The sequence below is a fragment of the Mobula birostris genome, chromosome 7, assembly GCF_030028105.1.
Source record: "Mobula birostris isolate sMobBir1 chromosome 7, sMobBir1.hap1, whole genome shotgun sequence".
Lineage (NCBI taxonomy): Eukaryota > Metazoa > Chordata > Chondrichthyes > Myliobatiformes > Myliobatidae > Mobula > Mobula birostris.
The window spans coordinates 93,767,372-93,790,487 of NC_092376.1; the positions used below are offsets into that span (position 1 = coordinate 93,767,372).

Here is a 23,116-nt window from a genome sequence, read left to right on the forward strand (position 1 = left end):
CCAAAAGGTTCTATTCAAAAAGTTCTAAACAAGCCTGATGCATTTTGGAAACAAGTCCTGTGGACTGATGAAGTTAAAATAGATCTGCCATGCAGGGTGCCCAAACTTTTGCTTCGGGCCCTTTTCTTTTTTTGTTATTTTGAAACTGTAAAAGATGGAAATAAAAAAGTTTTCTTGCCTAAAATATTAAAGAAATGTGTCATCTTTAACTTTATGCCTTTTTGAAATCAGTTCATCTTTACTCGTTTAGCTATTCACAGTAACAGAAATTTTGACCAGGGGTGCCCAAACTTTTGCTTGCTACTGTATGTTGTGTCCAATATTTTGAGAATTAATTGGAAAAATATTGAAAGGTGTTTTGGGAACAAACCATACATTCACTCAATTCTCCAGTGTCTTTATGAAGTTTGCAATGAATAATGTTCTTTGCCTTTTCAAGAATTGTTACTGATGAAATACGAACAGTCCACTGCAGCTGCTCTTTAACTTACCAATATGAAAGAGGTATTCCTGCAATTCATTACATTAAGTGCTGTTCCTGAAAAGTGTATATGTAATTTAAAATGTTAAGTAAACAGAATTAATTTTACGAAGTGTTTTGTAGCTTTCAACTGTACTAATGTAAGCGTTTACTTGATTGAAGATGAGAAACTATAACATGTTGCTCTACATGTTTTTATTGCTTTTCCATCTCCACCTATCCCTTTCCTATTTATAATTAGATCCACCTACTACTACTCCATTGTGTACAACTGCACCACTTATTTATTCATTGGCAAGCGTAACGGCTTTGGATGGTTTTACACCTAAGATTCAGATTCCGCCATCAACCCTGGCATCTCTGAAGATCGATAACTTAGGAACAACGATTGGAGGTGTGGTTGGTGGTACACTTCTTCTCATGTTGGTTGTCATTATCATTGTAATGATCTGCTTGAGACGCCGGCGTACATTTCGAGGGGACTATTACACAAAGCAGTATGCTGGAACTGCAGATGTTCAGAAGGATTCACAGATGAGTGTCTTACCATCATGTCAAATTGAGCCATACACGGATTATGATAAAATTGAACGGAATCTCAAACCAAACAATGTGTTCCAGAATTATCCCGTTGCAATACAGAAAAGTGAATGGCAAAATGAGGATAGTATAAAAAGCAGGTATTCTGAAGGTGTGGAAATACCCATTGACTACTACGAAGACCAAAAAATTTGCAATGCATCTCAGTGTGATTACTATGATGAAAATGAAGATGACCTTGTCTCACATTTGGATGGTTCGATAATTTCTCGCCGGGAATGGTATGTCTAGTAGTGATGGATATTGGAGTAGAAGAGTGTCTTCAATTCAGTTAGGTATTCTAGATTGTCATTTCTTGTGTGTGTATTTTTCCACAATATTTTGATAGGATTCCTGTTTTCCTAAAGGAAAAACAAAATGAGATTTTTGTCATGAAAATGAAATATGATTTTGAACTAAATTTGCACCCAGAGTAAGGTAAAATCTTTTAACTGCACAGTTCCGTGGTGTGGCTTGGGTTGGAAATATGAACAGAAAATATTTAAACGTTTTGAGCACTTAGTACTGTGCTGTTAAGATATTGTAACTGTTTACAGTTCATTTAATTTGAGTTGAGGCTTTCGAAGTGACGAAGCAGTTACTGCCTTCCTGTTGACTACTGATTTCACTACTCCATCCAAATGAGATACTGGTAATCCCAAATAAGACTGGTGTTGATTAGTTTGTATATATAAAAAAACATAATAAATTTTACCTAAATGAAATTGGTTGAAAAAGAAGCTGCTTCAATGATGTAAAGGTGACTGTAGAAGTATCACTTTTGATCAGATTTTTCACTTTAAGTCTTAAATGTTTACAGTGTCCCATCCTCTTTTTTTTAACCACGTTACATTTTTTCCAGGAAGTGCTTTTTGTTTTCTTGACTGTACATTGGAGACTACTGATTTTATATAATCTGTTCAAATGTTCATAGGTTCCCCAATCTCCAACATTGTGCTTTAGTTGTCTTTACAGGTTTTTCAGATCTTGAAATAATTTTGTTTCTTCTAACAATATATATATTAAAGTTTGAGTAATGACACTGTAGTTCACTTAAGCCACAATAGCCAAAAATAAATTTTAAGTAAACTATATCTCTTGAAAATTAAAGGTGAATTTTGTGATTGAAAAAGCTTCAATGTACAGTCTTGAACTTTTCCCTTTTCTCTGGAACATACTTGGGTTCTGAATTGCTGATCATCACTTGTTTAAAGATGCAGGCATGTTTGTGGAGTTACTTTTTTCATCTGCATGTGAACAGAAACAAACCAGTTTGTGAAATGGGCTGTGTCTATGGTGTACAGCTTCAACTGGGCAAAAATGTTCTGATCATTATGTTGATGTATATAAATACTAAAGAGATTTACTGTACAGTACTTTTTGTACCTTATCTGTTTTATAAAGTTAATACAATGTTGACTTGATGTGCTGTTTGTTAAATATACATTTTGTTGGAAGAAACAGATTGGCTCATTTTAACTTCAGTTACCAGTTGCAATACTGCAAAATTTTAAAAATGCTGTTCTAAAGGTGGGGTTTTCTTACTGTATGAAGCCACAGATTTCTGTAATGTGCTATTTATTTTATCCATTTTTATTTTTAAATTCAACAGGGTAAAGAAATGCTCGGCCCAAAATGTCGACTGTACTCTTTCCCGTAGATGCTGCCTGGCCTGATGAGTTCCTCACATTTTGTGTGTTTTGCTTTGATTTCCAGCATCTGCAGATTTTCTCTTGTGATTTGATTACTACACTGTGAAATCTCTTCCAGGGATGCCTACCCTGAAGAAGTTTAAATCTTCCCTTCAACAGGAGTTCAGTGAAACCCTCTCATTGCTCTCCCTCTGTGATCTTTGAGCCCTCTGACTCTTTAACCCTCGGCCCAAACTGTAGATTAAAAAGGAAGGTGGAGGGGAGAGAGAAACACCAGGTGATTGGTGAAACCTGTAAGGGGAGGGATGAAGTAAAGAGCTGGGAACTTGATTGATGAAAAAGACAGAAGGCCAGAGTAGGGAAAAAAAGGGGGGAGAGGATCACCAGAGGGAGGTGATGGGCAGGCAAGGAGATAACATGAGAGAGGGGAAAGGGGATGAGAAATGGTGAAGAGTGGGGTCATTACCGGAAGTTTGAGAAATCAATGTTCATGCCATCAGGTTGGAGGCTACCCAAACAGAATATAACGTGTTGTTCCTCCAACCTGAGTGTGGCCTCATTACAACAGTGGAGGAGTCCATGGATGGACCTATCGGAATGGGTAGCCACCAGGAGATCCCACTTGTCCTGACAGACGGAGAGTAGATACTCAGTGAAGTGGCCTCCCAATCTACATTGGATCTCACCGATATACAGGAGGCCACATTGGAAGCACCAAACACAGTAAATGACCCAACAGACTACAGGTGAAGTGTCACCTCACCTGGAACGACTCTTTAGGGCCCTGACTGGTAGTGAGGGAGGAGGTGTAGGGGCAGGTGAAGCACTTGTTCAGCTTCCAAGTGTAAGTGCCAGGAGGAATGTCATTGGGGAGGGACAAATGGACAAGGGAGTCATGTAAGGAGCTTGTTGCTGGGATCCAGTTGGAGGTGCTGGACATTTCGGAGAATTAAGTGCTGGACATGGAGGCTGGTGGGGTGGTTGGTGAAGACAAGAGGAACCCTATCCCTGATAGGGTGGCAGGAAGGTGGGTTAAAAGCAGATATATGTGAAATGTAAGAGATGCAGTTGATGGTGGAAGAAGGGAAGCCCCTTGCTTTGAAGAAGGAGTACACCTCCTTCGTTCTAGAATGAAAAGCTTCATCCTGAGAGTAGATGTGGTGGAGACGGAGGAATTGAGAAAAGGGGATAAGTAGAAGAGTGGGACGAGATATAGCTCAGGTAGCTGTGAGACTCAGTGTGCTTATGTAGATAAGAGTAGATAAACTGTCTCCAGAGATAGAGACAGATCGAGAAAAGGGAGGGTGGTGTTGGAAATGGACCAGGTGAACTTGAGGGCAGAGTGGAAATTGGAGGCAAAGTGGATGAAGTCGATGCATTCAGCATGGGTGCAGGAAGCAGCACCAAAGCAGTCATCGATGTAGCATAAGAAAAGTGTGGTGCGGTCACCAGTGTAGGCTTTGAACATAGACTGTTCCAAGTAACTGACAAACAGGCAGGCATACCTGGGACCCATGTGAGTGCCCATGGCTACCCCTTCTGTTTGAAGGAAGTGGGAGGAGCCAAAGGATAAATTATTTAGAGTGAGGACAAGTTCCACTAGACAGAGGAGAGTGATGATGGAGGGAACTGGTTAGGTGTGGTGTCCAGAAAAAATGGAGAGCTTTGAGGGGGATGGAGGTGTATAAGGACTGGACATCTATAGTGAAAATAAGATAATGGGGGCCAGGGAACTTGAAATCCTTGAAAAGATCAAGAGTGTGTGAGGTGTCATGGATGTAGATAGGAAGGGACTGAGCTAGTGGGGATAAAACGGAGTTGAGGTATGCAAATATCCTTGCAAACCAGGACAAGTGCTACATTTGCCCCTACACGTCCTCCCTCACTATTATTCAAGGCCCTGAACAGTCTTTCCAGGTGAGGTGACACTTCTCCTATGAGTCTCACACATCAAAGTTGCTGGTAGGGTACCCATCCAGTATTTATTTATATACACACATTCTTTTTCTCCCTCTGTCCCTCTCACGATACCCCTTGCCCATCCTCTGGGTTCCCCCCCCCCCTTTTCTTTCTCCCTGGGCCTCCCGTCCCATGATCCTCTCATATCCCTTTTGCCAATCAACTGTCCAGCTCTTGGCTCCATCCCTCCCCCTCCTGTCTTCTCCTGTCATTTTGGATCTTCCCCTCCCCCTCCCACTTTCAAATCTCTTACTAGCTCTTCTTTCAGTTAGTCCTGACAAAGGGTCTCGGCCCGAAATGTTGACTGTACCTCTTCCTAGAAATGCTGCCTGGCCTGCTGCGTTCACCAGAAACTTTAATGTGTGTTGCTTGAATTTCCAGCATCTGCAGATTTCCTCATGTTTATGCTCCTATGAGTCTGTTGGGGTCAGTTGTGTTTGTGGCTCCCGGTGTGGCCTCCTGTATACTGGTGAGACCCGACATAGATTGGAAGACCACTTCGCCGAGCATCTACACCCTGTCTGCCAGAACAAGTGGGAATTCTCAGTGGCCACCCATATTAATTCCACTTCCCATTGACATTTGGATACATCCATCCATGGCCTCCTCCACTGTCATGATGAGGCCACAGTTAGGTTGGAGGAACAACACCTTATATTCCATTTGGGTAGCCTCTAACCTGATGGTATGAACATAGATTTCTTAAACTTCTGGTAATAACCCCCAACCCCCATCATTTCCCATCCGTTTGTCCCTTTCTCATGTTATCTCCTTGCCTGCCCTTCACCTCCCTCTGTTGCTCCTCCCCCTTTTTCTTTCTTACATGGCCTTCTGTCTCTTTAACCAATCAACTTCCCAGCTCCTTACTTAATTCCTCCCCCTCCAAGTTTCACCTATCACCTGGTGTTTCTATCTCCCCCCCCATCTTTTAAATCTACTTCTCAACTTTTTTCTCCAGTCCTGCCGAAGGGTTTCGCTCTAAAACGTCGACTGTACTTTTTTCCATAGATGCTGCATGGCCTGCTGAGTGTTTTGTGTGTGTTGCTCGGATTTCCAGCATCTGCAGGTTTTCTCTTGTTTCTAAAAGAAAAATTCAAGCCCTTTTTTGTCACGTAAGCTATGCAGACTGAAGTGATGTGGAGATATAATAAAATATTCATTCACTTTTTGTTTGCTGCAGAATAATTTCCCAGCTGGATTTTTTTAATTCATTGATTTGTTTATCAGCAATATTTGAGAACAAATATTAAGTGCTAAAATTACTCATGGTATTTAGCAACTCTGGCTATGTGGTGTATTTTGCAGCAATGTTAAAGGATATAAGGAAATTTGCTTTTATTGAATTGTTTACATCACATATCAGTAACATTTTTAATTTACAGTTCTATTTAGTGTGTTTTCCTATCCCTGGAAGACTCAAGAACAAAATAGTAAATAGCATTCACAACATACATACAATATAGCAAGAATAAATTGCCTTTGTAATTAGGATAGAGAAGGACGCAGGATTAAGCGAGGCTAATGCACTTTAGATATAAGACCATAAGACATAAGAGCAGAATTAAGCCATTTGGCCCGTCAAGTCTACTTCGCCATTCAATCATGTCTGATCCTTTTCTCCCCTCCTCAGCCCCACTCCCTGGCCTTCTACCCCATAACCATACCATGTCCAATCAAGAACCTCTCAATCTCTGTCTTAAATACACCCAACGACCTGGCCTCCACAGCTGCCTGTAGTAACAAATTCCACAAAATTTGCCACTCTCTGTCTAAAGAAATTTCTCAGCTTCTCTGTTTTCAATGGGTACCCCTTTATCCTGAGCCTGTGCCCTCTTGTCCTAGACTCCCTCCCCCCCCATGGGAGACACCCTTTCCACATCCATTCTGTCTTGGCCTTTCAACATTGGAAAGGCATCAATGAGATTCCCCCCCCCCCCACTATTCTTCTAAATCCCAGTGAGTACAGACCCAGAGCCATCAAATGTTCCTCATATGATAATCCTGTCATTCCCAGAATCATTCTTGTGAACCTCCCCTGAATCCTTCCCATGTTGCTACATCTTTTCTCACATGAGGAGCCCAAAACTGTTCACAATTACTCAAGGTGAGGCCTCACCAGTGCCTCATAAAGCCTGAGCATCACATCCCTGTTCTTGTATTCTAGACTTCCTGAAATGAATGCTAACATTGCATTTGCCGTCCTCACCACTGACTCAACCTGCAAGTTAATCTTTAGTGTGTTTGGTACAAAGACTCACAAGTCCCTTTGCATCTCAGATTTTTGGGTTTTCTCCCTGTTTAGAAAATAGTCTTCACATTTATTTCTCTGCCAAGGTGCATGACCATGCATTTTCGAACATTGTGTTTCATTTGCCATTCTCTTGCCCATTCTCCTAATCTAAGTCCTTCTGCATCTCCTACCTGTTCCCTCAACACTACCTGCCCCTCACCAATCTTCGTATCATCTGCAAAGTTGGCAGCAAAGCCATCCATTCCATCATCTACATCATTGATATACAACATAAAAAGAAACGGCCCAACACCAACCCCTGCAGAGCACCACTAGTCACTGGCAGACAAGGATAATTTTATTCCCACTCACTGTCTTCTACCAATCAGCTAATCCTCTAAACATGCCAGTAGCTTTCCTGTAATACTACGGACTCTTAACTTGTTAAGAAGCCTCGTGTGTGGAACACTGTCAAAGGCCTTCTGAAAGTCTAAATAAACACATCTACTGCATCCCCTTTATCTATTGTACTTGTATCTCCTCAAAGAATTGCAACAGGTTTGTCAGGCGAGATTTTCACTTGGGGAAACCATGCTGACTTTTTCCTATCTTGTCCTGTGTCACCAGCTACTTCATAACCTCATCCTTAACCGTTGACTCCAACATCTTCCTAACCATTGAGGTCAGACTAATTCATTTATAATTTCCTTTCTGCTGCCTTCCTTCGTTCTTAAAGAATGGAGTGACATCTGCAATTTTCACAGTCTAATGATTTTTGAAAGATCACTACTAATGCCTCCATAATCTCTACCGCTACCTCTTTCAGAACACCAGGGTGCAGTTCATCTGGTCCACGTTACTTTATGTACCCTTGGGTCTTTCAGCTTTTTGAGCACCACCTTCCTTGTAACAGTAACTGCACTCACTTCTCTTCCCTCACACTCTTCAAAACATGGCGCACTGCTAGTGTCTTCCACAGTGAAGACTGATGCAAAATATTAATTTAGTTCATCTGCCATCTCTCCTTGTCCTCCATTATTAATTATCCAGCCTCATTTTCTAGCGGTCCTATATTCACTCTCCACTTTGATCTTTTTTGCTAGGTTGCTTTCATACTTTGTCTCTTCCCTCCTAATGATTCTATTAGTTACTCTCTGTAGGTTTTTAAAAGCTTCCCAATCCTCAAATTCCCACTAATTTTTGCTGTATTGTATGCCCTCCCTTTTGCTTTGACTTTTCTTGTCAGCCATGGTTGTACTATTTTGCCATTTGAGTGTTTCTTCATTTTTGGAATACATCTATCTTGCAGCTTCCTTATTTTCCCAGAAACTCATGCCATTGGTGCTCTGCTGTCATCCTTGCCAGCATTTCCTTCCATTTTACTTTAGCCAACCTCTCTCTCATACCACTGTAATTTCCTTTACTCCACTGAAATACTGCTATTTTAGACTATTGTTACGTACCCCGTAACTGGGTTGCCAAACCAGCAGAAATGGACCACTTAGTTGGAGTCTGGATTACTGGAACTAAGAAAGTTTTATTAAAGAAATAAGTAACACGGTACTCTAATCATAAGGTTATAAATGCAACAGGTTAGCATTGATAAAACACACATGTACACAGAACTAGGATAATAGGAATCAATCAAGCTCTATCGCAGTCTAGGGGTAAAATGATCAGTCTCAAGTGACGCAGAGTTCAGTTCAGCTGAGTACAGTTCGCAGTAATCGCTGTTGTGCCGTCGGAGAGAGAGGGTGAATGCAAATTTCGATTCACAGACCTTTGATGTTCCTCGCAGTTAGCTTTCGGCGTGAGCCCTTTTAATGTCTTCTGAGGTCACCGACTGTGACCCCTCCGTTCCGGATACGATCGTTCTTCCACGGTGAACCCGGCACCCAGGCAAGGGCGGACACACACACCAGGTTCCTGCCGATCGTACCTTTTCACCCTGTGCGTCTATGGTCAGTCCCGTGACCAGACCTCCAAAACTCCCACCAACTTGTGGGGGCACACCACACTTCCAGGGTCTCGTTATCTCGTGATCTCGTGGTGTCTGTCTTGCCTTAGCGAACCTGTTCCTTTTATCCCCCTGCTGGGGTATCGCCTGTCCATCAAACTTCAAACAATTCAGGTTCAAAGCAACCGGTCTGTCAATACTTGGAACTGTGTCGCTTTTCGTTAATCTCTCTGCTCTCTCATTAACATTTTGAATGTTTTTTTCCCTTTTGTCTCTCTTATCTCTCTCATCAGCTTCAATCTTCTGATAACTTGGTCTTTCGTCACACTATGTCTTTCTATCTAATTTCAAGTTGAACTCAATCATATGGTGATGACTGGCTCCTAAGAGTTCCTTTACACCTCCATTCCATTACATAACATCCAGTCCAGTATAGCGGATCCCCTAGTAGACGCAACAAAAATACTGCTTTAAGAAGCCACCTCATAGGCATTCAACGAACTCAGTTTCTTAAGATTCGTTACCAGCCTGATTTTCCCAATCAAACTGCATGTTGAAATCTCCCATGACTATCATCACATTGCCCTTCTGGCACACCTTTTCTATTTCCTTTTGTAGTCTGTCGTCCAATCCCAGCTACTGTTGAGAGTCCTACATATAATTGCCATCGGTGTCCTTTTATCCTTGCAGTTTTTTAACTCAACCCACAAGGATTCAACATTTTCCAAAACTATGTCATATCTTCCTACCCCCTGCCGTGCCATCCCCTCTGCCTACCTTCCTATCCCTCCGATACAACATGTAACCTTGGATATTCTGCTCCCAACTACAACTATCCTTCAGCCATGGTTCAGTGATGGCCACTACATCATATCGGGCAATCTGTAATATTGCAGCAAGATCATCCACCTTATTTCTTACACTCCATGCATTGAGATATGACATTTTCAGTACTGTATTTGCTACCCCTTTGATTCTGCATCTGTAATGTACTGATGCTTGCACTGTTGGCTGCAATTATGTCCTATCATCTGCCTGCCTTTCCTGACTGTCTGACTGCACACTGTCTTTGCCTTTTCACCATCTGTCCTGTGCTGAGTCCCTTCACTCCAGTTTACTCCAACAATTTTGTTGGGCATTGAAAAGGGTAACATCAGTTATATTTTAAATGGATAATTAACAATAGTGATACATTTTGTTGTTGACCAGAGGCACAATATTTGAGCACAAGGCACAAGGTAGATATGTTCCACAGAATAAATTGTTCTCATATGGCAGGGGAAATTAAGGACTGCATAAAAACCAAGGAAAGTTTTCCCCTTCCTCCGCTCTGTCATTCCGGTTCCCATCCCCCTGCCAAATTAGCTTAAACCCTCTCTAACAGCTCTATTAAACTTTCCCGCCAGGATATTGGTCCCCTTTGGGTTCAGGTGTAACCTGTCCTTTTTGAACAGGTCATACTTACCCCAGAAGAGATCCCAATTAGTCAAGAATCTGAAGCCCTGTCCCCTGCACCAGTCTCTCAGCCACGCATTCATCTGCCTGATCCTACTATTCTTGCCCTCGCTAGCACGTGGCACAGGTAGCAATCCCAAGATTACTACCCTGGAGGTCCTGCTTCTCAGCTTCCTTCCTAACTCCCAGAAATCTCTCCTCCTTTGTCCTATCTACGTCATTGGTACCAACATGTACCAAGACAACTGGCTGCTCACCCTCCCCCTTCAGAATATTCAGGACCCAATCCGAGACATCCCGTACCCTGGCACCTGGGAGGCAACACACCATGCTGGTATCACTATCAGGCTCACAGAATCTCCTGTCCGTTCCCCTGACTATGGAATCCCTTATGACTACCGCATTCCTCTTCTCCCTCTTTCTCTCCTGCACAACAGCGCCAGGCTCAGTACCAGAGACCCGGTCACCGTGGGCATCCCCTGTCAGGTCATCCCCCTCAACAGCATCCAAAACAAGATATTTGTTGCTGAGGGGGACAGCCACAGGTGTGCTCTCCACTATCCGGGCATTTCCCTTCCCTCTCTTGACAGTGACCCAGTTTTCTGACCCCTGTAACCTAGGGATGACTACCTCCCTGTAGCTCCTGTCCATCACCTCTTCACTTTCCCTGATAAGCAGTAGGTCATCAAGCTGCAGCTCCAGATCCCTAACACTGTCTCTGAGGAGCTGCATCTTGGTGCACCTGGCGCAGATGTGAAGTTCTACTTCCATGTAGAACTCTTAACAGATTCGTCAGGCAAGACTTCCCTTCACAGAAACCGTGCTGACTTTGACTTATTTTGTCATTAGTATCCAAGTACCTCGACACCTCATCCTTAATAATAGACTCCAACACTTCCCCAGCCACTGAGGTTAGGCCAAGTAGCCTATAATTTCCTTTCTTCTGCCTTCCTCCCTTCTTAAAGAGTGGAGTGACACCTGCAATTTTTCTGTCCTCTGGGGCCATGCTAGAATCAAGTGATTCTTGAAAGATCATGACCATTGCATTTGTTATCTCTTCAACAACCTCTCTCAGGACTCTGGGATGTAGTCCATCTGGACCTTGTGATTTATCCACCTTAAGCCCTTTGAGTTTTTCCTTTGTAATAGCAATGACACTCACTCCTGGGCCTCTGGCACACTGCTAGTGTCTTCCACAGTGAAGACTGATGCAAAGTACTCATTAAGCTCATCTGCCATTTCTTTGTCCCCATCATTTTCCAGTGGTCCAATATTAACTCTCGCCTCCCTTTTATTCTTTATATAACTGAAAAAAACTTGCAGTATCCTGCTTTATATTAATCAGCAAGTTTGCCCTCATATGTCAGCTTTTCCCTTTTTCTAGCTTTTTTAGTTGCCTTTTTTTGGATTTTAAAAGCTTCCCAATCATCCAACTTCTCACTCACTTTTGCCAACTTATGTGCCCTTTCCTTGGCTCATGGATCCTACACCTGCTATGTGAGAACAACTTCTTCTATGGAACTATCTGTCCTGTGCCTTGTGAACTGTTCCCAGAAACTTAAGCCACCTCTACTCTGCCGTCATCTTCACCAGTATACTGCTTCAATCCACCTGGGCAAACTCTTCTCTCATGCTTCTGTAATGCCCATTATTCCATTGTGATACTGATACATGTGCCTTATGCTTCTCCTTCTCAAATTGCAGTATGAATTCAGTCATATTATCATCACTCCCTCCTAAGGGTTCCTTTATGTTAAGCTCCCCAATAAGAACTGGGATATTACACAACACCCAATCTACAATAGCCTTTCTCCTAGTAGGCTCAAGCACAAGATAATCTAAAAAGCTATCTGTTAGGCTCATAAAATTCTCTCTCTTGCGATCTGATATCCACCTGATTTCCCCAATTCCCTTACACATTGAAGACCCCCATTACAATTGTGACATTACCCTTATTTTATGCATTTTTTCAGCTCCCATTGCAATTTAAACCTCACATCTTGGCTACTATTTGGAGGCCTCTGTATGATTCCTGTGATGGTTTTTTAACCTTGCACTTTCTTAACTCCACCCACAAAGAGTCAACATTCTCTGAACCTATGTCACCTCTTTATAAAGATGTAATTCCATCTTTTACCATCAGGGCTACACCACTGCCTATGCCTTCCTACCTGTCCTTTTGATACAAAGTATATGCTTTGGTGTTATGCTTCCAACTATGGCCTCCTTTCAGCCAGCACTCAGAGGTGCCCACGTAATACTGACCAATCTCTAATTGCACCATGAATTAGTCAACATTTAAATACAGCACCTTCAATCCTGTATTATATGTTATTTTGAATTTTGCCTCTGTGGTACAATTTAACTCTTTGCTCTGTCTGCTTTTGTACCCAATCATTGGCTTATCCTTCCTTACATTCATGTTACACCCATCATCTACTTGTAAACCTGCTGGCTCATCCTCAGCTCTGTCATACTGGTTCCCATCCCCCTGCCTTTTTAGTTTAAACCACTCCCCACAGCTCTAGCAAACCTGCCTGCAAGGATATTGGTCCCCCCTCAGATTCAAGTGCAACCCATCCCTTTTTGTACAGGTCACACCTGCCAAGAAGAGGTTCCAATTATCCAGAAATCCGAATCCCTGGACCCCGCTCCAATTTTTCAGCCGCACATTTATCTGCCACCTCATTCTATTCCTATCCTCACTATCGCATGGCACAAGCAGTAATCCCGAGATTACTACCCTTGAGGTCCTGCTTCTTAGCTTCCTATCCAACTCCCTGTATTCTGTTTCAGGACCTCCTCACTTTTCTTTCTATGTTGTTGGTGCCACTATGTACCACAACTTCTGGCTCTCACCCTTCCTTTTCAGGATATTGTGGATGTGTTCAGAAACAACTCGGACCCTGGCACCTGGGAGGCAAACTACCATCAGTGTTTTTTTTGCAACCACAGATCGCCTATCTGTCACTCTAACTATTAAGTTCTCTGTTGCTGCTCTCGAGTTCCCTCCCCTTCTGAGCCATAGGATTTTTGGATCATTGGAATCTCTTCTGGGGAAGGTGGGACCTGTACAGATTAGATGGGTTGCACCTGAACTCAAGGGGGAGCAAAATCCTTGCAGGTAGGTTTGCTAGCATGGTTGCAGAGGGTTTAAACTCATTTTCAAGGGGGATGGGATCCAGAGCAATAGAGCAGTGAAAAAAGTGCATGGAGTAAAGCCAGATCTAACATACAGAGAGGCTTTGAGGAAAGAGAAGCATACAAGATATTAAGAGGAATAGATGGAGTGGACAGCCAGCGCCTCTTCCCCAGGGCACCACTGCTCAATACAAGGGGATATGGCTTTAAGGTAAAGAGAGGGGAGTTCAAGGGGGATATTAGAGGAAGTTATTTTACTCAGAGAGTGGTTGGTGCATGGAATCCACTGCCTGAGTCAGTGGTGGAGGCAGGTACACTAGTGAAATTTAAGAGACGACTAGACAGGTATATGGAGGAACTTAAGCTGGGGGTTACGTGGGAGGCAGGGTTTGAGGGTTGGCACAACAATGTGGGCCGAAGAGCCTGTACTGTGCTGTACTATTCTGTGTTTTATGTTCAGACACAGTGCTAGAAGCACGGCCGCTGTTGCTTTCCCCCAAGTATGTCATTTTTCTACGCTCCTCCGCCCCACCCCAAAAGTACTTAAAATGGAGTATTTATTGTTGAGGGGGATGACAGCTTGGGGTGACTACCTCCCTGTAGCTCCAATGTACCACCTCTTCACCTTCCCTAACAAGCTGAAGGTAATCGAGCTGCAGCTTCATTTTCTTAACACTGTCTCTAAGGAGCTGCATCTTGATGTGGCCATCAGGTAATCTCCTGGAAATCCCACATCTGACACCCAGAACATCACTAAAAATACCTTTTCTGAGGTAAACTGTGTTAAATTATCACTGCAAACAGTGGAGGAGTGAGCAATGGGGAGGCAAGTTGCAGGGATGAGTTGAGATGATGTGTTGCAGAATCATTGCAGATGGAATTTCAGTGTCCATACAGCAGGCCTGGGAGCGAGGTTGGATTGCTCTGGGCCCTGAAAGGAGAAGTTAGGGCCTGAGCGGAGGAGATTTGGTGCCCATACAACTGGCCTGATTGCGAAGATGGATCGATCTAAAATCCTATGGCATTACAGGAAAGATACTGTCACAGACAGTGGAATGGCTGACAGGCAGAGGCAGCGAGTGGGAATAAAGGGGCCTTTTTGTGGTTGGATGTCAGTAACTAGTGGTGTTCTTCCTGGGTCAGTATTGGGACTGCTTTTCACATTTTTTCTCAATGATTTGGAAAATGGAATTGATGGCTTTGTGGCAAAGTTTGCGGATGATACGAGGATAGGTGGAGGGGTAGGTAGTACTGAGGAAGCAATGCAATTGCAGCAAGACTTTGACAATTTGGAAGAATGGACAAAAAAGTGGCAGGTGGAACACAGTGTTGGGAAATGTAGGGTAATGCATTTTCGTAAAAGAAACAATAGATGGGGAGAAACATAATTGGGGAGAATGTTCAAACATCAGAGGTAAGAGGGACTTGGGAGTTCTCGTGCTGCAAGACTCCCGGAATTTGCAGGTCGAGTCTGAGGTGAAGATGGCAAATGCAAATTGGCATTTATTTCAAGGGGAATATAATATAAAAGCAAGGAGATAATACTAAGGCTGTGTAAGGCACTAGTCAGGCTGCACTTGAGTATCGTCAACAGTTTTGGGCCCCATATCTCAGAAAGGATGTGTTGTCATTGGAGAGAGTCCAGAGGAGGTTGACAAGTATGATTCCTGGAGTGAAGGGGTTAACATATGAGGAGCATTTAGCAGCTTTGGGCCAGTACTCACTAGAATTTAGAAGAATACGGGGAGGGATCACATTGAAACCTACCAACTGTTGAAAGGACTAGATAAGATGTAAGTGGTGAGTATGTTTCCCATGGTGGGGGTATCCAGAACTAGAGGGCATAACCTCAGATTTGAGGGGCAACCTTTTAGAATAGAGGTAAGGAGCAATTATTTTTGCAAGAGAGTACTGAATTTGTGGAATGCTCTGCCACAGACTGCAGTGGAGGCCAGGTCTGTGGGTATATTTAAAGCGGAAGTTGATAGTTTCCTGATTGGTCAGGGCATCAAAGGATATGGCAAGAAGGCAGTATTGGGTTGAGTAGGAACTGGGATCAGCCATGATGGAATGGCAGAGCAGACTAGGAGGGCTGAATGGCCTAATTTTGCTCCCATGTCTTATTTTCTTATGGTCTTATCTGATTTTGGAAACATCTGTGCAGTCAAGGTGTTTCAATTGATACCTCTGTACCTGGAAGGTTCAACTGCTAGTGAATCAGTATCCTGGCAAATACCTTGGAGTACAGTTAAGTCAATCATCAAAAAATGGAAAGAATATGGCACAGCTGTAAATCTGCCTAAAGCAGGCCATTGTGCGAGAAGGGAATTAGTAAAAGGGGCCACCAAGAGATCCATGACAACTGTGGAGGAGTTACAGGCTTCAGTGGCTGAGATTGAAGAGACTGCACATACAACTGTAGACTTCACCAGTTGCAGCTTTATGAGAGAGTGGCAAAGAGAAAGCCACTGTTGAAAACAGCTCACATGAGATCTCAACTAAAGTTTACCATGTGAGAGACTCTGTAGTCAGCTGGAAGAAGGTTCTATAGTCTGATGAAACCAAAATTGAGCTTTTTGGCCATTAGACTAAACGCTATGTTGGAGTAAGCCAAACACCACACATCGTCAAAAACACACCATGGTGTGTGGTGGCTGCATCATGCTGTGGGAATGTTTCACTGCAGCAGACCCTGGAGGCTTGTGAAGGGAGAGGGTAAAATGAATTCAGCAAAGTACAAGGAAATCCTGGAGGAAAACCTGATGCAATTTGCAAAAGAACTGCGACTTGGGAGACCTACGCTCTGTCCGCCAGAGGAAGCAGGATCTCCCAGTGGCCACACATTTTAATTCCACATCCCATTCCCATTCTGACATGTCTATCCACGGCCTCCTCTGCTGTAAAGATGAAGCCACACACAGGTTGGAGGAACAACACCTTATATTCCGTCTGGGTAGCCTCCAACCTGATGGCATGAACATCGACTTCTCTAACTTCCGCTAATGCCCCACCTCCCCCTTGTACCCCATCCGTTATTTATTTTTATACACACATTCTTTCTCTCCCTCTGTCCCTCTGACTATACCCCTTGCCCATCCTCTGGGTTCCCCCCCCCTTGTCTTTCTCCCCGGACCTCCTGTCCCATGATCCTCTCATATCCCTTTTGCCAATCACCTGTCCAGCTCTTGGCTCCATCCCTCCCCCTCCTGTCTTCTCCTATCATTTTGGATCTCCCCCTCCCCCTCCCACTTTCAAATCTCTTACTAACTCTTCCTTCAGTTAGTCCTGACGAAGGATCTCGGCCTGAAACGTCGACTGTACCTCTTCCTAGAGATGCTGCCTGGCCTGCTGCGTTCACCAGCAACTTTGATGTGTGTGACTTGGGAGAAGGTTTCTTTTCCAGCAAGACAATGACTCCAAGGAATGGCTTAAAAACAACAAGGTTAATGTTCTGGAATGGCCAAGTCAGAATCCAGACCTCAATCCAATTCAGAATTTGTGGCTTGAATAGGGCTGCTCCCACACGATCCTTGTGCAATTTGACAGAGCTTGAGTATTTTTTTGTAAAGAAGAATGTGGAAAAACTGCTATGTCCAGATGTGCAAAGCTGATAGAGACCTAGCCACACAGACTCAAGGTAATTGCTGCCATGGGTGCATCTACTAAATGCTGAATTGAAAGGGGGTGAATACTTATTCAATCAATCATTTTGTGTTTTATATTTGTGATTGGATCACTTTGTAGAGACCTGTTTTCCTGTCAAAGTGAAGGAGTCTCTTTCTGTTGATCAGTGTCAAAAAATGCCAAATTAAACCCACTGTGATTTTATGTTGCAAAACAATAAGACATGAAAACTTCCAAGGGAACTAAATACTTTTTATAGGCACAGTATCCAAACTTCTCTTAAAAGTTTAAATTGAAGTCGCACCCACCACTTATGCTGACAGATCAATCCACGTTCTCACTACCCTCTGAGTGAAGAAGTTTCCCCTCAAGGTCCCCTTAGACCAGCGGTCCTCAACCATAGATGCACAGGGTGAGAAACTGGGCTGCAAAGCATGTACTACCGGGCTGCGAGGAAACAATATGAGAGTCAGCTGCAGTTTTCCTCATTCCCTGTGTTACGTACCCCGTAACTGGGTTGCCAAACCAGCAGAAATGGACCACTTAGTTGGAGTCTGGATTACTGGAACTAAGAAAGTTTTATTAAAGAAATAAGCAACACAGTACTCTAATCATAAGGGTATAAATGCAACAGGATAGCAATGGTAAAACACACATGTACACAGAACTAGGATAATAGGATCAATCAAGCTCTATCGCAGTCTAAGGGTAAAATGATCAGTCTCAGAGTTCAGTTTAGTTCAGTTCGCAGTAATCGCTGTTGTACCGTTGGGGAGAGAGAATGAATATGCAAATCAGATTCAGACCGACCTTTGTTCTTCACAGTTAGCTTTCGGCGTGAGCCCTTTTTAAATGTCTTATGAGGTTACCGACTGTGACCCCTCCGTTCTGGATACAATCGTTCTTCGGTGAACCCAGCACCCAGGCAAGGGTGGACACACACACCAGGTTCCCGCTGATCGTACCTTCTCACCCTGTGCGTCTATGGTTGGTCCCGCGACCCTCCAAAACTCCCACCAACTTGTGGGGGCACACCGCTTTTCCAGGGTTTCGTTATCTCGTGGTGTCTGTTGCCTTAGCGAACCTGTTCCTTTTATCCCCCTGCTGGGGTATCGCCTGTCCATCAAACTTCAAACAGTTCGAGTTCAAAGCAACCCATCTGACAATACTCGGAACTGTGTCTCCTTTCGTTAATCTCTCTCGTCTCCCATTAACATTTCTGAATGTTCCCCCATTGTCTTGCTTATCGGCCTCAATCTTCTGATAACTTGGTATTTTGTCACACCTGTCACACCCTCTGTTGAGCTTGAACACACACGAGGTCATGAGCCACGCATCATCCATGTCAGCGCGGGAAGGAGATCAACTCCTGGAGCTTGCAGATGACGGCGGGCTGAAAAGTATGTCTGACATAACATCTCTGCCAGCATTTTGGATAAAAGTCAAGGCTAAATATCCTGAGATAGCCACGAAAGCACTGAAAATGTTACTTCCATTTCCAACATATCTCTGCAATGAATGCAATGAAAACTAAACTGTGGAGTAGACTGGACATAAGGAACCTCCGAGTATCGCTGTCTCCCAATGCCCCTCGATAGGACCGTCTTGTTGCAGGAAAACAAGCCCAGGGCTCCCACTGATTCAGCGATATTGGTGCGTTGCAATGATTTTATATGTTCATACGGGGAAAATATGTGCTATGTGTTTAATATCCAAACATTACTTAAAATGTTATGATGCTGTTGACTTACTTATATAACCATATAACAATTACAACAGGGAAACAGGCCATCTCTGCCCTTCTAGTCCGTGCCGAACGCTACTCTCACCTAGTCCCACCGACTTGCACTCAGCCCATAACCCTGCATTCCTTTCCTGTCCATATACCTATCCAATTTTTCTTTAAATGATAATATCGAACCTGCCTATACCACTTCTACTGGAAGTTTGTTCAACACTTACTTCAAGCTCCCCTGATAATTGACTTATCACTATATTCATGCGAGGAAAATATGCGCTGTGTGTTTAATATTAAATTCGTTAGATAAATCCTTTTAGAAACAAAATTGAGTGTATTAGCTAATTATCAAATAATTCCGGTCGTAATTAACACCCCCCCCCCCCCCGGAACAGAATCGCCAAAAACGATTTGTAGAAAGAAGTATCGGCACGTACACTCATGTGCACTGGTGCCCACACAAGGCTTCATGGTCATTGTAGTCTTTCTCGGCGTAAACACAACATATTTGACTGCTACTCTTGTCCGTTGGCAACCCTACCCCCCCCCCCCACCCCCCGGGTCAGCTGGTCCACAAGAATATTGTCAATATTAAACCGGTCCGCAGTGCAAGAAAGGTTGGGAACCCCTGCCTTAGACTTCTCTCCTTTCACCCTTAACCCAGGACCTCTAGTTGTATTCTCACCCAACCTCAGTGGAAAAAGCCTTCTTGCATTTTCCCTAACTATACCCCTGAAAATTTTCCATACCTCTGTCAAATCCCTCCTCAATCTTCTATGTTTCAAGGAATGAAGTCCTTGACGGAGACAGACGTGAAAGCACAGAGGAACATTTGGAGAAATTTCTGAAACGCCGGTTCGCTGCCGCTGTTACTGGGCGATTGAGAATCTTCTGGAGGGAAGGCCCCAAAATCTTTGGCTTTGCCTGCTGCTGGTGACCGAGGCTGAGGTCGAATTGTTCAGATAGAGATGGTGCTCGGTACTCGGTGTCGGAGGACTGATCAGAGCTCGAAGTTTTCGGATGGCTCAGAGTTGGGCTGTGGCTGGGCATGGCAGGGAGAGTTTTCTTCCTTCTCCCGTCTGCGTGAGATTTGGGATATTCAAGAGACTTTGAACTCTTTTACTGTGCCATGGCCTGTGCTTCATCAAGTTATGGTATTGTTGCACTGTTGTAACTATATGTTATAATTATGTGGTTTTTGTTCATTTTTCAGTCTTGGTCTGTCCTGTGTTTTTGTGATATCACACCGGAAGAATATTGTATCATTTCTTAATGCATGCATTACTAAATGACAATAAAAGAGGACTGTGTGTCCTCATAATCTAATCTAATCTAATAATCTAACCTATTCAATCTTTCCTTATAACTCAGGTCCTCCAGTCCCAGCAACATCCTTGTAAATTTTCTCTGTATTCTTTCCAACTTATTTAAATTTTTCCTGTAGGTAGGTGACCAAAACTGCACACAAAACTCCAAATTAGGCCTCAGCAACATCTTGTACATCTTCAACATAACAACCCAACTCCTGTACTTAATACATTGATTTATGGAGCCTAATGTGCCATTAAAACAAAATTAAGGAAACTGAAACGTGGAAAAAAGAGAAAGAAGTTTATGTTGGGAGAACTTAAAAAAGATAGCATACTTAAGCAACAATTCAAGACAGCTGTAGAAGAACACCTCAACAAAAACATAACACCTATTTGGGACAGATTTAAATATGCTATACAGCAATCAGCAGAGAAGATAATCCCAGTATAAGAAATCCCAGTATAAGAAATCCAACAAGGGGTGGGTAACCCAAGAAATTCTAGATCTGATGGAACAAAGAAGGTTACTGAAGAATAATGAATTGCAATACAGAGAGCTAGACTTTGCAAAAAAATATTGCAAAGGAAGAATGGCTGAATCAAAAATGCAATGAAGTAGAAGGCCATATTAACAACAGCAAAGAAATGCACAAGAAAATTAAGGAAATTACTGGAATTAAGAAAACCTCCTTGACAGGATGCATAAGATCAGCAGACAGATCCATACTAACAGATCCAGATAAAGTATGCGAGAGGTAGATTCAGTATATAGAGCAGCTGTTTGAGGATAATAAAGGAGAACCCCCAGATATTAAACACCTTAATTCTGGCCCACCTATTACCAAGGAAGAAATAACTAAAGCAATGAAAAGCATAAAACATGGTAAAGCCACTGGACCTGATGAAATTTCAGTGGAAATGATCCAAGCCCTAGAAGATCTGGGCATAGATGTTCTTTTTTGAACTGTTTAATGGCATATATGAGTCTGGTGTATTGCCTGATGATCTCTTGAAATCAGTATTTATAACTCTCCAAAAATTTCTGGAACTATTGACTGCAAAAATTATAGAACAATCAGTCTTATGAGTCACATAATAAAGATTTTGGTGAGTATTGTTCTGAGTCAAATTAAAAACAAATTTTAAGGCCAGAAACTTCTAAACTGCAATATGGGTTTATTGAGGATAGGGGAACTAGGAACGCAGTTTTCATACTACGAATGCTTTCAGAAAGGGCAATTGAATATCAAAATGATGTCTTTTTTTGTTTTATTGATTTCACTAAAGCATTCGACTAAGTGCAACATGAAAAATTATTTCAAATTCTCACTAAACTAAACATTGACAGAAGGGACCAACAACTGCTTCAAAATTTATAATGGAATCAAATGGCAGCGGTAAAAATTGAATATAATATAAGCAGTTGGACTAAAAACTCCCAAAGGGGAGTTGGACAAGGATGCATTGCCTCACTGGAATTGTTTAATATCTATAGTGAAATGATTCTCAGAGAAATAGAAGACCTAGATGGGATAAAAATTGGAGGTGTTAACAACAAGAATATAAGATATGCAGACGATACCACCCTAATAGCAAGTGCTGCAGAAGACCTACAAATCCTCCTAGACAAAGTAGTACAAACAAGCAAACATGAGGAAATCTGCAGATGCTGGAATTTCAAGCAAAATACATAAAAATTGCTGGTGAACGCAGCAGGCCAGGCAGCATCTATAGGAAACGGTACAGTCAACATTCCCAGGGTCTCAGCCCGAAACGTCGACTGTACCTTTTCCTATAGATGCTGCCTGGCCTGCTGCGTTCACCAGCAACTTTTATGTGTGCTGCTGGTACAAACAAGTGCAGATTTTGGTCTAATCATCAACTGTAAAAAAACATGTATAGTAATATCAAAACAGCAGGATACTCCCAACTGCCAATTGTACATCAGTAACCAAGAGATTGAACAAAAGACCAGCTTTAATTACCTTGGTAGCTTTATATCACAAGATGCTAGAAGTAAAGTAGAAATGAAAAGAATTGCCATTGCCAAAACCAACTTCCAAAAAATGAAAACAACAGGAATTCTGCAGATGCTGGAAATTCAAGCAACACACATCAAAGTTGCTGGTGAACGCAGCAGGCCAAGCAGCATCTGTAGGAAGTGCAGTCGACGTTTCAGGCCGCCTGACGAAGGGTCTCGGCCTGAAACGTCGACTGCACCTCTTCCTACAGATGCTGCTTGGCCTGCTGCGTTCACCAGCAACTTTGATGTGTGTTGTTCCAAAAAAATGAAACCCATTTTTACCAACAGACACATTTCTATGACAACAGGGCTTAGGCTACTAAAATGTTATATCTGGTCAATCTTGCTGTATGCTTCCGACTATAACACCAGAACTCCAAAGAAACTTAGAAGCAACAGAAATGTGGTTTCTTAGAAGAATGCTGAAAATATCATATAGAGACAGGGTAACTAATGAGACAGTACTCCAATGTACCCATACAAAAAGATCTTTAATGAGAACATTAAATGAGAGAAAACTTAAATTTCTGAGCCATGTCATCAGAAAGGGAGAAATAGAGTGCCTTACATTACAAGGCTGTATGCCTGGGAAACATGGAAGAGGAAGGCAAAGAAGAAAATATATTGACACTGTGAAAGAACTAAGAGATCTAAGTGTGTGAGATATCATTGACACTGTGAAAGAACTAACAGATTTAAGTGTGCGAGATATCATTGACGCTGCATGGATCGTTTGATGTGGAAAGCCATGATCGCCCAAGCATGTAATGCACAAGGCACATGAAGAATGTGCCAAAAGCTTTCTTTACAACCTTATCTACCTGGGATGCCACTTTCAATGAATTATGGACCTGTATTCCCAGATCTCTTTGTTCTACAGCACTGCTCAGTGCTCTACTCTTCACTGAGTAAGACCTACTCTGGTTGGTCCTCCCAAAATACAGCACCACACACTTGTCTGTATTAA

General features: G+C 42.7%; 1 protein-coding gene across 4 annotated transcripts in view; it reads left to right on the top strand.

Moving 5' to 3' along the window:
* The window catches only part of nectin3b (nectin cell adhesion molecule 3b), a 184,237-nt gene extending 164,121 nt beyond the window's left edge, over positions 1-20,116 (top strand). For 2 of the 4 annotated variants that reach the window (XM_072263519.1, XM_072263517.1), the window contains 2 exons: positions 723-1,302; positions 19,603-20,116. In XM_072263519.1, the coding sequence (XP_072119620.1) occupies positions 723-1,302; positions 19,603-19,753 (731 nt within the window). In that variant the 3' untranslated portion in view covers positions 19,754-20,116. Of the gene's footprint in view, positions 1-722; positions 1,303-2,672; positions 2,972-16,733; positions 18,732-19,602 lie in introns of those variants that run through there. The other 2 variants (XR_011886601.1, XM_072263518.1) reach the window with 2 other exon arrangements.
* The last annotated feature ends 3,000 nt before the right edge of the window (positions 20,117-23,116 follow it).